Source organism: Octopus bimaculoides, chromosome 8, assembly GCF_046866305.1.
Source record: "Octopus bimaculoides isolate indiv1 chromosome 8, ASM4686630v1, whole genome shotgun sequence".
Taxonomy (NCBI): Eukaryota; Metazoa; Mollusca; class Cephalopoda; order Octopoda; family Octopodidae; genus Octopus; species Octopus bimaculoides.
In genome coordinates this window covers 95,768,819-95,781,755 of record NC_142935.1, presented here as the reverse complement: position 1 = coordinate 95,781,755, position 12,937 = coordinate 95,768,819, and the positions used below count along the sequence as shown (strand labels likewise).

Below are 12,937 nucleotides of genomic sequence, written 5' to 3'. Positions count from 1 at the left end.
TTCAACTGTCATCCATGAAATCTTCAGGCAAGTTGTCGCAACCTGCTTGAACATCCTGTGTGTTTACAGGTAAAACTCAGAGTAGCAAGAGACTGACTTAATCAAAATAAAATATCATTAATCTCAACCATGATACTGGGTACTCCTTTTTTTCAACAGTCAATACTAAACAGATATATCTATACACACACACACACACACACACACACATATAAACAAACACAGTTAATAATATCTTTGTAAAATCCTGTTGTAATAAGCACAAATGAAATACAACTGAAGAAGAAGCCAACAAAACATGGCATTAAATGTACAATTTTAAATCCATGTCATTAATGTTTTAAAATTCTAATTTATAAATTTAGTAGGAAAATATATCACTTCTTGATAAATGCATTCAATTCCGAAGAAAAAACAATTTGATTTTCATAATAAATGTTTCTTTAAATCCAGTTATTGTTTATTCCCAAAGATAAATATATCAATGTATTGGTTGCCTAGACAAAGCAGTAACATTCTTTAACAAAATCACTTTCTCTCTTAAGTTTTAATTTAAAAATGTTATTATCTTAGGAAATGAGAGACACAGTTTTCATTTTCCAGACTCAGCTAATTTATTTTTGGAAATTGGGGTTTGGAAAGGATAAATAATGATTTACTTCCATAAACTTGTACAAGACCTCAAGGGAAAAATATGGTGGGATTAAGTCTGCTTTACAATTTTTACTTAATAGATTTATTTCAGTTTATGAAGACATTCCATGGCCAATAACAGAAATGGATTTCTTAGGAGATAAATCTTATTTCATTTTATCTTACTTATTTGTAGTTTTCTTTTTTGCAGAGACAATAAAGAAATATTTTTATTATTAGTAATTTTTCTTCAACGCCTAAAAAGCATTCAGTGAAAACGTCACTAAATCTTGTGAAGAAGTATTGTCTTCAAATAAAATCTGAGATTGCAGAAAGTAAAGAGGCGTAATGCCTGGAAGTAAAGCAAGTCTTTTAGAAAGGAATCTTGTTAATGACATTCAAACTCACATTAGCATTAAACTTCCAGTTTCGTTTTAAATTATTTTCCATCATAAGAAACTATATTTATTTTCTTCTTAAGTTAATTGAGAAAGGCTGTTTAAAACAGCCACTACTTATAAATATAAGGACACATTTCCATAGAATATCCAGTTCAGATTATGCCAATGGAAGTTGTGTTCAACAAGTCCTATTGTGTATTCACCTTTATTGTTGTTTTAAGCATAGCAAATCAAGATAAACTGAGCCAAGTATAACCTATATCATATTATGTTCAATGAGCAAAATCATTAGACATACAGATTAATTAGACTTTTCTCTATCTGTCTCTAATATCACTACCTCATACTACATGTTTAATTCTACCACATGAATCTCACAATGTATTTCAGTGTACATCCTTCCACTCATACTCTAGGTATTCTTCTCATTCAACTTGCAGATAGAGAACACCTATTATTTTTTTACAGTAACATAAAAAAAAATCATACCACAAACCATGTGTGCTATAATCTGTCAGATTTAGAAAAGGAAAATAAGTAAAATATTGCCTTATTTATGTGACACGTGGAAGATGTATTCTTCCAAATGAATTAAACTCAGTGGTTTAATCATTTCATTATAACACTGAGAGCTATGCCAACCCCAAACTAAGTGCCACTGCATAGTGCCAAAAGTGGGAACTTCTCCAGAGTCAAAATTGGATACTACATATTTTGGGGTTCAAGGAGCACAACAGGTTTTACAGGCCAGAGAGAAATAATTGTCTATATCCAGCCTGCAAGAACTATTTTATGCTGCTAAATTCTCTGTTCATAATATAGGTCAAAGCTAAGGGATAAAAGGTTCAATATACATTATAACAACTTTATTAACATTAAAAAGAGGCAAGAACGTGAGGTGTTAGTAAAGTTTGTGTGCAAAGATGTGTGAGAAAAAAAAATCATCCGCATAATATATATATAGTCTAAATAAGAGTTATTAGAGTGAGAACAGATATAGTAATTGTCAAAATTAATGCATTCAGTTCTTGGGAAGAATAATGCTTGATAGAAAGCTTGCACTGATTTAGTTGAAAACGTTTCAATATTATTTATGCTGCTTGATTCCATTTGGACAAATGTGAGTGAATTTATAATAAAAAAGCTTCTTTATGGCTCAACATATATAGGATAAAGTGAAGGTAATATAAGTCATGTCTTTCAACATATGGTTTGTAAAATTCTCTTTTTTTTTTAAATGGTCAAGATCACAAAAGATTTACTAAGGTGTACTGAGTTGATACTAATCCCTACTTTACTCAGGTTCTGACTCTAAATCTAAGCTGATATCATAATCATCATTTAATGCCTGTTTTCAATGCTGACATTGGATGGATAGCTTGACGGGATCCAGCAAGCTACAGGGCTGCAGCAAGGTCCAAGGTCAGCTTTGGCATGATTTCTATGGCTGGATGCTCTACTTAATGCCAACCACTTTACAATGTGTACTACCAGTGAGGTCACCAAGTAACTTGCAAGACAGGAAAAGAAAAAGAAAAGGAAAAAGAAAAAGCCCTCTTGTCTGAGTCAGGGAGAATTTAAGAGAATGGGATGTGGCTTTATGCTAGGTGTTGGAAGGTTAAAGAAGGATACAGGAATAATCACAGATGTCTTACTATAGAGCAGATATGTAGCTATCCTCCACTATATAAGTTGGGGAGTTGCCAGATAAAATGGAAGTGATGGGGTACTCAGAGCAAACCCTCATGGAGCAAGGAAGGGAGCATGAAAGAAGATACAAACAGGGGATCAGGAAAGAGAAGCAAGGGTTGAGTGTGAGAGGAGAGTAGGAGATGAGGAAAGGTGGGGATAGAGTTGGATCCACTGAGAGGTAAACAGAGGTGGAGCTGCACTTTGATGGGAAATATCAGTATGGACTCCCAAAATTAAAAAAAATAAACTTTCTTTTGAGGAAACTGAATTAGGGGTAGGACTAAACATTGTCATGGGCTAGATGTTTTACACCTATGGACACAGCTTTTCAAGTTTCTTCAGAAATCTAATGTAAGATATCTGCATGGAATGAGTGTCGAAACATTTGTGCAACAATTTTTTTTTTTTTTCATATTTCTACATCTAAGGTCTCAGAAGAACTTAAATCACAGCAAAGGGGTACATATGAAGGTTGGTGGTGCCAGACCCTCACAGTCATGAAAAACACCAGCCACAGAAACAGAACATGAAGTATCAGTGATGGCAGTATTCCAGTACAGCCACATTAAACTGCCTGAAACTAGTAAAAGAGTAAATCATCACCATCATCATCATCACCACCATCATCATCATCAAAACCACCACCACCTCCACCTCCACTACCACCGCTGCCGCCGCCGCCACCACCACCACCACAATCATCATCATCAATATTTAACAACTGCTTTCCCTGCTGGCATGGGTTGGACGGTTTCACAGGAGCTACACCAGGCTCCATTTGTCTGTTTTGGCATGGTTTCTATGGCCGGATGCCCTCCTAATGTCAACCACTTTACAGAGTGTACTGGGTGGTTTTTATGTGGCACCAGTGGAGTCAGCAAGTGGCTTGCAAGACAAAGATCTCTCAGCTAAGAGAGAGAAAGTGGAGCTGAGCGAAATAGCTGTGAGCCAGGTGAGAGGTTAAAGTATAACAGAGGGACAGAGATAGTTGTCTTACTATGAGAGTAGATAGATATTTGACTACTCCAGTAGGAAGGGGAGGAGAGGCAGGGGACAGAGAGTTAGAGAGAAAGACAGAGTGAGAGAAATAGATGTTGTTGGGTATGTATTGGGGCTTGTCTACAGGGAACAGTGATGTGAGGGAATATAAGTAGCACAGAGGGGATAGAGGGGAATGTTCCATAAGAGTGTGAAGGGAGATCTTTAGAGATGAAGAAGACATAGCTACAGTAAGTAGTGGTGAGAAAAAGTGGAGTGGCTGGGAGAGGATATATATGTATATTATATATTTATATCATCATCATCATCATTTAACATCCACTTTCCATAATGGTATGGGTTGGACAGTTTGACAAGAGCTGGCTAGGCAGAAGACTGCACTATGCTTTGCTGTCTGTTTTGGCATGGTTTTTATGGCTGGATGCCCTTCCTAACACCAACCACTCTGCAGAGTGGACTGAGTGCTTTTTATGTGGCACTAGCAAGGGGAGTCCAGTTTTGGCAAGGTTTTTTTTTTTTTACAGTTGGATGCCCTTCCAAATGCCAACCACTTGTGAACTGGATGCTTTTTACATGGTACCAGCCACCGGCAGGGTCACCTTGCAAGGCAAAGATCCTTTGAGAGGGGATGTGGTATTGGAAGTGATCTAGTGCCAAATGATGAAAGGTTAGAGTGTGACAGAGAGACAGAAACAAGTGTCCTACTGTAGAGATACATGGTTACCCAGTGAGAGGGAGAGAGAGGGGGGGATAGGGAGAGAAAAAGAGAGAGAGATTGATCAAGATTGAGGCCAGTAACAAGTGTGTTGCTGTAGAGGATGGATACATATTGATATATACGTATACATTTACACACACACACATAATATTACGAACAAAATAACATCACAAAGTAAAGAATACACGAAATCTATTGTATGTAGAGTAAATATATTTACAGTATTTATTCATGTATAATGTGCAGACCTAATTATAGGTGAAGAAATGCCAGAAAAACTATCTCTCACATGTATAATACACATTGACTTTCCTTTCGCATTGTGATGTATGGAAAAAGAAGAATTTAGTTAGTTTTATAATTGCTTCTTAAAATACATTGATAAAGTTCACGCATACTAAATGAAATGAAAACCAAACTTGAAAGTGACCTTTGAAATTCACCCGGTGTAAGCCATGGAAATTACACAATCTGTGTTACCAGTATATACATATTCAATGGTGCTTACTGAAAAAAAAAACTATTTTATTTTCTGACTGACTGGGAGTTAAAAAACATTAACAACTAAAATAAACCAGTAAAAGTTTACAAAATTAAATGAAGCTATAAACAAAATTATCAACAAGCAATTTTAACTGAAAACTTTGTTTCCAAATATTGAACCCTTTAAATATGAAACTATATAACACTAACTAATGGGTATGTTTATGTTCGGAAGGCATTAAGACTTCTTTTAATAATCTGACGGAGTTTCTTTTAGTACTTAGTGCTTACCCATACACCACAGCAGAAGTGTTAAGACTGATTCTTCTGGTGGTGTAAAGCACTCGAGGTGGTGTAAAGCACTCGAGGTGGTGCCACACAAAAGCACCTGTGTGGTGCCGCATAAAAGCGCCTGTGCAGCAGCATCACATAAAAGTGCTTCATGGTCCCAACAAACAAAATGGAAAAGGCATTGACATGGAGGATGGTGAGGAAGATGCACTGGAACAGCCACTCTGACTCATGGGGCTCACACTTGCAGTTAACCATCTCTGTCCCAATAGCAGTGAGCAGAAATATGGTCTGGGGGTCAAGAATGCTCGCAGTCTGTACTGCCACAGGCTGGACCATAAACCTGCCAAAGAGCAACTGATACCTTTATAGTTTGCTTTTCTCGGCCTGACAAAGAGCAGAGACTAGGCTGCTAGCTGAACATGCCAGCTCTGAATTACAGGGAATTGTATGTTCCACTCCTTAATGTAAAGTTACCCCATATAAATTGCTCTCATCACCATAAAGACAAATATACAAACGAAAAAGGAATGATTGTTCAGTAAGTTATGAAATCTAATATTCACTTAACTGCAAAACTCACTCTAGGCTTACAACTGTGATTTCAATCTTTTCCTTGCCAAAAAAATAGTGCAGCCACCAGGTATTTCAGTATAATGACCCTCTAACAGGGAAATAATCCCTATGCTTAGAAAGTACCACAGAAAGTACAGCAGTCTTTTTTTTTTTCTTTCTTTCCAGCAGAAAACTCATTATCATTCAAAAGCTAGCCACAACACTTTTGCAGTCACTTGCAGACTTAGCAATCTTCCCTTGGAAAGAGAGCAAGGCTTGGCTTTCCACTTCCACTTCCACTTCCACTTCCACTTCCACTTCCACACATAATGAAATCAATGAAGATGAAAAGAAAAACAACACTGGAGGAACAAGTATTAAGAAATGTTGTATAGGTTTAACACGTAAAAGGAAGGGAAAGAATCATTTCGTATACTATTCCTTCATCAGAAGAATATATACAAAGGGGTACCCAAAAGAAGCTGGAATTTTGCAATATTATCTTATTCACTAAGTTTTACATGTTAACACTTTTATCAGCTTTGAAGTATTTTCCATTTGAAGCAATGCATTGGTCCAGACATATTTTCCACTGTCCGAAGCAGTCCTAGAACTCTTGCAAAGTGATGCCCTTTAATGCCTCCGCCACTTTTTCTTCAACTCTTCCACATCTATGAAACATTTTCCTTTAAGGACTTTTTTCATTCAGGGGAACAAAAAAAAAAAGTTTCAGGCGGCAAGACTGAGTGAATAGAGAGGGTGGGTAAACAGAGTCATGCCATTTATGGTCAAAAACTGTCTCACACTCAAGGCAGTGGGCAAAAGTGCATTGTCATGATGAAACCACCACTCTCTAATTTGCCACTGGTCAGGGTGTTTTCATCTCGCTGTGTCTCGCAAACACTTCAGAGCTGCCAGGTAAAATGTCTAGTTAATTAATTGTTTGACCAGGAGGAACAAATACTGTGTGGACAATTACTTTCGCATCGATGAAACAAATCAGTATCGTCTTGATACTGGACTTCAGTTGAAGCAGTTTTGCGGGGAATGGTTACATTGACTCCTTCCATTGACTTGATTGCTGCTTTGTTTCTGGGTCGTAGCCATAGCACCAGCTTTCGTCACCATTGACGAAAAGAGGTCCGGATCAACTTCCAACTCTTCTTTCAATTCACAACACACATTCAGTCGTGACTGCTTTTGATCTTCTGTGAGCAAGAGAGGTCCTCCAAAATCATGAATTTTCATGATGTTTTCATTTGTTCGGGAAGTCGACGGTTGTCCTGAACAAGGTTGGTCTTCAAGCAACAAGTGACCATTCCTAAAGTGTGAAAACCACTAATAAACTCATGTTTTGCTCATGGCAGCATCCTTGTAAGCTATTTGAAACATGACTACTGTTTCAGCTACCATTTTCCCCAGCAGAAAACAGAATTTCACGGAAGCATGCTGTCCCTTCGTTTCAGCCATTGCAAAAATTGACAAACAGGGAAGAAGCACTGCAAAACAAAGATACACCACATGGCAGTATGACCTTAGTGGATGACACTGGTCAGCAGACTGATGCCTGAGGGTCGCATCGAGTGGCTTCTAGCAGCAGAAGCTTCAATTACAAAAAGCTTGTCCCACAGAGAATGTTTCCAGTTACTTTTGGGTACCTCCTCATATATATATGTAATATATATATATATACACACACACATATATACATACATGTGTGCATATGTATCTTTATCTTTTATCTTTTACTGGTTCCAATCATTAGACTACTGTCATCATTGATGAAAACATTTACGATGATGTTGCCATGGTCTAGGTGAATTCTTACTCAGTTACAACCTTCTTGGATGGGTAAAAAAGGCTATGTTTCACTCATACTCTTTATTTTGGGCATGATTTCTAAAGCTTGGCGCCTTTGCCAATGCTAACCACTTTACCAAGTCTACAGAGTCATGTCATCAAGGCACCAGCACTAGAGTGGTTATCAAGTCATCAACAAGATAAGACTAAAAAGTCTTCTTGACCTTACACTGTCTCCACCAGTTAACTAATCTGTTTACAGAATGTACTGGATACATTATATGTTAATGCTTGTTTTTATGTTTAATAAATAAATAAAAATTTACATTAATCTTTTGGGTTACAGTCTTAACTGCTGAAACTTCAAAGGTCACTGTCAACAATATTCTTATATATAGAGGGTGTGGTGAATAAACTGTCATCTAAATTACGCAAAAATGAAAATAACACTGACATCTCATTTTAACAGATATATTTACCAAAATTACATAGAAGTATCTAGAAATACTGATGGGTAAATTTATTCAATAAAATTGCCATTGGCTTCAACCACAGCAACTCATCTGGATGGTCTCCTTGTTTAAATTGGTGAATGCTGCCATAATCTTTGCCTTCGATTCATCTTTGACATTACAAGGAGTTTTGTTGATCTCTCACTTAACTGTGTCCCACACATAATAATCAAGGGGGTTGCAGTCTGGGGAGTTAGGTGGCCAGATGTTAGGGTGATGTGGTTGCAGAAATTGTCTGACAGCCATGACTGGGTACTCCTGCTTGTGTGGCATGGTACAGTGTCTGTTCCCAGACATAGGGTCTTCTAGCAGCTACCCTCTTCACCCAGAGCAGCTCTACCACCTCCAGGCATTTGATGTAGGCCTCCGTGTTGAGTTTGATGCCGTGTTGGAAGATGAATGGAGGCATAACGTCGCCATCACTAGTAATCACTCCAAACAACCTGATGTTGATTGGATGTTTGATTTCTATCACTCTCAATACATGTCCTCAGATTGCACTGTCCTCAGATTAACACCGAAACATTCCGAAATGTTCATATTAGAACATCTGGCACAAAAACTAAGCGGTGCAGCATGTGATTTCCAAATTTCAAGCAGAGTGAATTGCCTCATGGTGCTGTTTTTCTCACAAACGGTACCCAACTGACCCTACTATAATGTGTAGTTGACAAAATCAAAAACAAACAATGTGCATGCATGAAATTAAAGATATAAAATGGCAATAATTTGCCCATCATACTCTGTATGTATATACATATACATCTATATAATTGAACCAAATTCGATGACTGGCACCCGTGCCAGTGGAGCGCTGACAGCACCATCCAAACGTGATCATTGTCAGAGCACGTGAAAAAACATTCGAGCGAGGTCGTTGTCAGTGCTGCTGGACTGGCTCCTGTGCAGGTAGCACGTAAAAGACACCATTTGAGCGTGGCCATTGCCAGTACCGCCTGACCAGCCCTCGTGCCGGTGGCACGTGAAAGCACCCACTACACTCTTGGAGTGGTTGGCATTAGGGAGGGCATTCAGCTGTAGAAACTCTGCCAGATCAGATTGGAGCCTGGTGCAGCCATCTGGTTCACCAGTCCTCAGTCAAATCGTCCAACCCATGCTAGCATGGAAAGCGGACGTTAGATGATGATGATGATGATGATGATATATATATATATATAGTTCGAATTTACAGAAAACAAAAGGTGGTAATAGTGGCTTTATTATCTATTTCTTGCAGTGCGTGGTGAGGCGTAAAACCGATCCCTTGTTATAATCATGTATATAATTATAAAATATTTTGTAAAATTTACCTATGAGTTTTTTATTTCTGCACTGACCACCTGGTAAAATTACTATTGATTTTACCCTTTTATAATAATATATATTCTTTTATTCATTTCTTTTACTTGTTTCAGTGGGTCTGAACCCAGAACCATGTGGTTGGGAAGCAAGCTTCTTACCACACAGCCACACCTAAAACACATGTTACATGTAATTATAATTGAGGATATAAAGAATAGCAGAGAAGCAGCTAGTTAGAAGCGGTGGCTATTTAAGACATCACTGGCTCTGAAATATGAGTTTGATGTATGAAATGTCAAGATGAAAGTTACTAGGAGCATGTCTTCTGTCACAGGAAAATGTGTATACAGGATTAAAAGCAGTTTATAATATAATGATATTATAACTGGAGAGAGATTCATCATCCATTACTTCTCTGCAAATATTATTACAACTAAGAACAAATGCCAAATGAACTATACCATTTCTTTGCATTCCCAAGACACACTTCTGTTTTCTTCTTTTTTCTGGGTTTTGAGTAGCTGACAAAACTTTCTCTGAAGATAACTGAGATTTTCATGGCCCTAAAAAGAAAAAAAAAAAGTATAACAATAGTTGATAAAAAAAAAAAACAACAACAACAACAGCCACCGCCACCGCCACCACCACCACCACCACTATCATCATCATCATTTCCCATTGTTGTTTAAACCAGTCATGGACAGTACTTTCTGAATGGCAAACTAAACAAAAAATTACTTCAAAGTTTTTTAGTAGTATAGTCCACCAGACATGCGGCATGTCTCATGTGGCTCACTTCTCAAAAAAAGGCTGCCCATGCCTGGTTTGAATGTTTTGGGGATTTTTTTTTTTTTTTAGTGGTGCTATGAGTTAAATGGATCTATAATGCAAACATATCTCCCCGCTGTGCTTCAATTTAATTACCATTTCCTCTGTAAATCCTATTGCTCTTATTTATCTCATCTAATTCTTTTCAGGACTTCTTTGGTGTACTAGAATCAGAAGTGTCTTCCAAAACAATCTCAAAGAAATGTTTTCTTTCTGCCTGCATTATACATTTTACATGACAATCTGTTATTAACCTCTTATACCAAAATTATTTTCTCAGTACATTAGCATTCACGACATTGATTCGTTTGTCTGTAGAGTCTTCCTATAGTCAACACAGTCTGTCTCCAATCTCAAGTGTTTGTCTACACTATCTATCTATCAAAAGTAACTGTCTCCAATCACTAACCATTGTCTTGACTCCACTATCTTTCTATAATCACTTCAGTGTTTGTGTATGTATGGTTCTCAACCATTTTGTTTTTCTATGGACCCCCTTGATTCTTGTTTCACTTGGACGGGCCCTCATAACTATTTGATGTTTAAAAAATCCTATTATATTTCTATAACTAAATATTAATTAAGAATTGTATTTAAAAAAATTCTTAATATATTTTGTGTATTGTAGAAGTATAACCAATTTATTGTACATAAACTTTAATGACAAAATTTTATATGGACCCCTAAGGGCCATGTGCACTCTGGTTGAGAACCACTGGTCTACAATGTCAGTCTCCAATCTCTGCAGTGACTACGTTGTCTGTCTACAGCATCTGTCTCCAATCTGTATAGTATCTGTCAACAATCACTGTAGTGATTTTCTCAATCACTACGAAAGTGTCTCTTGAAACTGTATATCTACTGTGTCTGACAACATTGTCTAAGAGCTGTTTTATGTCCAAACCAGCCACATCTGGCTTCTCACACCTACCATGCAATGTCATTGTAAAAATAAACAAAGATAAACAATCACATTGTCAAAATTTTGAACTTAAGAGATAATTCGTGATTAATTCAGAATGTTGTGAATAGATAGGTATTATATTTGATAGAGAAATCTGAATGCTAAAGAGTTAATCAGGTACATACTTTAACGCCACACCTGGCTTTTGAGTGACTATAGTAGGACCTACTTTATTGTAACCATTCATGCCAAGTCTCCATTTTTTTTCCCTTTCCTCACAATAATCATGGAAGCCCTGAAAATGGTCCATTGGCACAGCCTTTCCTCTTCAAACAAAGCTATAACAAAATAATCTGCTCCCTTGCATACTTGCTCTTTGTAATCGAAAGAGAAAAACAGCAATAGCTGTTCTATAAGCTCCTCCCATATGTAGCCTCATTGAAATCAATGAGCTTCCAGGTTCGTTTAATTCATTTTGAAAATCTCTAATCCTTAAGCATTTTATACTGGTCATATTCTACCGAAATATTCTACCTATTTTATGCTAAAACTGACCAGACTCAACTTCTCACACATACCCTACAATGTCATTCTAAAAATATACAATGCCTTCATCAAAATCTTGTAGTTGCAAGACAATGTATGGTTAATTCAAAACAATTTGAATAAATAAGCAATACATTTGACAAAGAAATCTGAATCCTAAAGGGTTAAGACTGCTCATATTGTTTACTATTCCAGAAGTACATCATGCACTACACCTATAATTGTGGTTTATTTTCTATAGATATGTTTAAACATGCTATAAGCACAGGTGTGGCTGTGTGGTAAGAAGCTTGCTTCTCAACCACATGGTTCCAGGTTCAGTACCACTGGGTGGCACCATGGGCAAACGTTTTCTACTATATCCTCGAGCCAACCAAAGCGGTGTGAGAATATTTGGTAGACAGAAACTAAAAGAAGCCCATTGTACATGTGTGTGTGTGTGTGTGTGTGTGTGTGTATTTATATGCGTGCGTCTGTGTTTGCCCCAACACCATCGCTTAACAACCGATGTTGGTGTGTTTAAGCCGCTGTAACTTAGCAGTCTGGCAAAAGAGACTGATAGAATATGCATTTAAAACCCTTTAAGGTTTTGTTCCAGCATGGCCACAGTCAAAAGACTGAAACAAGTAAAAGAATAAAGAATACTTATTTCAGAGCTGTACTTGACATCTAAGTGACTTGATCTGAGACCATGTGTTGAAAATGATACAACTGCATTGTGGATGAAAGAGCCATTTTAGCTATTTAAAAGTTCAAAAGCTCTTAAAGTCAAATTCCATCTTATTTCTTGAGGTTGTCAAAAATTTTTGTCATGCAACTGTGACCTGAATACTGACATTGTTCCACTGTTGTAAAACTCTATCAGTGACTGGGTAACAAATTGCAATTTTGAATCTTCAATAAATAAATGAACAGTGAATTTAACAGCTGTTGTCTTTCTAGATGGATAAAACTGGTCCGCCAAGGCAGAACTGCTAAACTTATTTAATCATTCCCTGAAGATTGTTGAGGAGAGCATATAATCAGGAACTCAACTATCATGATGTGTGATGCATGTTAGAACCTCATTGTAAAACTGTATAACAGCAGTCCCCAGCCTTTTCAATACCATGGACAATTTCACGCTAGACAATTTTGCCACAAATGAAGGCATCATGTGCAGAATAAAACACAATGAAGTGCATAATATAAAATCAATATAACCAATATATATTACATATATAATACATATATAATGCAAAAACACCCCGAAGACTGTGATAGTCAATAAAAT

General features: G+C 37.0%; 1 protein-coding gene across 2 annotated transcripts in view; it reads right to left on the bottom strand.

Annotated features, from left to right (window-relative positions):
• LOC106874580 (ubiquitin-like-conjugating enzyme ATG10) overlaps nucleotides 1-12,937 on the bottom strand; it is a 323,193-nt gene that overhangs the window by 80,832 nt on the left and 229,424 nt on the right. For both annotated transcript variants that reach the window (XM_014922365.3, XM_052970266.2), the window contains one exon: nucleotides 9,848-9,949. In XM_014922365.3, the coding sequence (XP_014777851.1) occupies nucleotides 9,848-9,949 (102 nt within the window). The remainder of the gene's footprint in view (nucleotides 1-9,847; nucleotides 9,950-12,937) is intronic.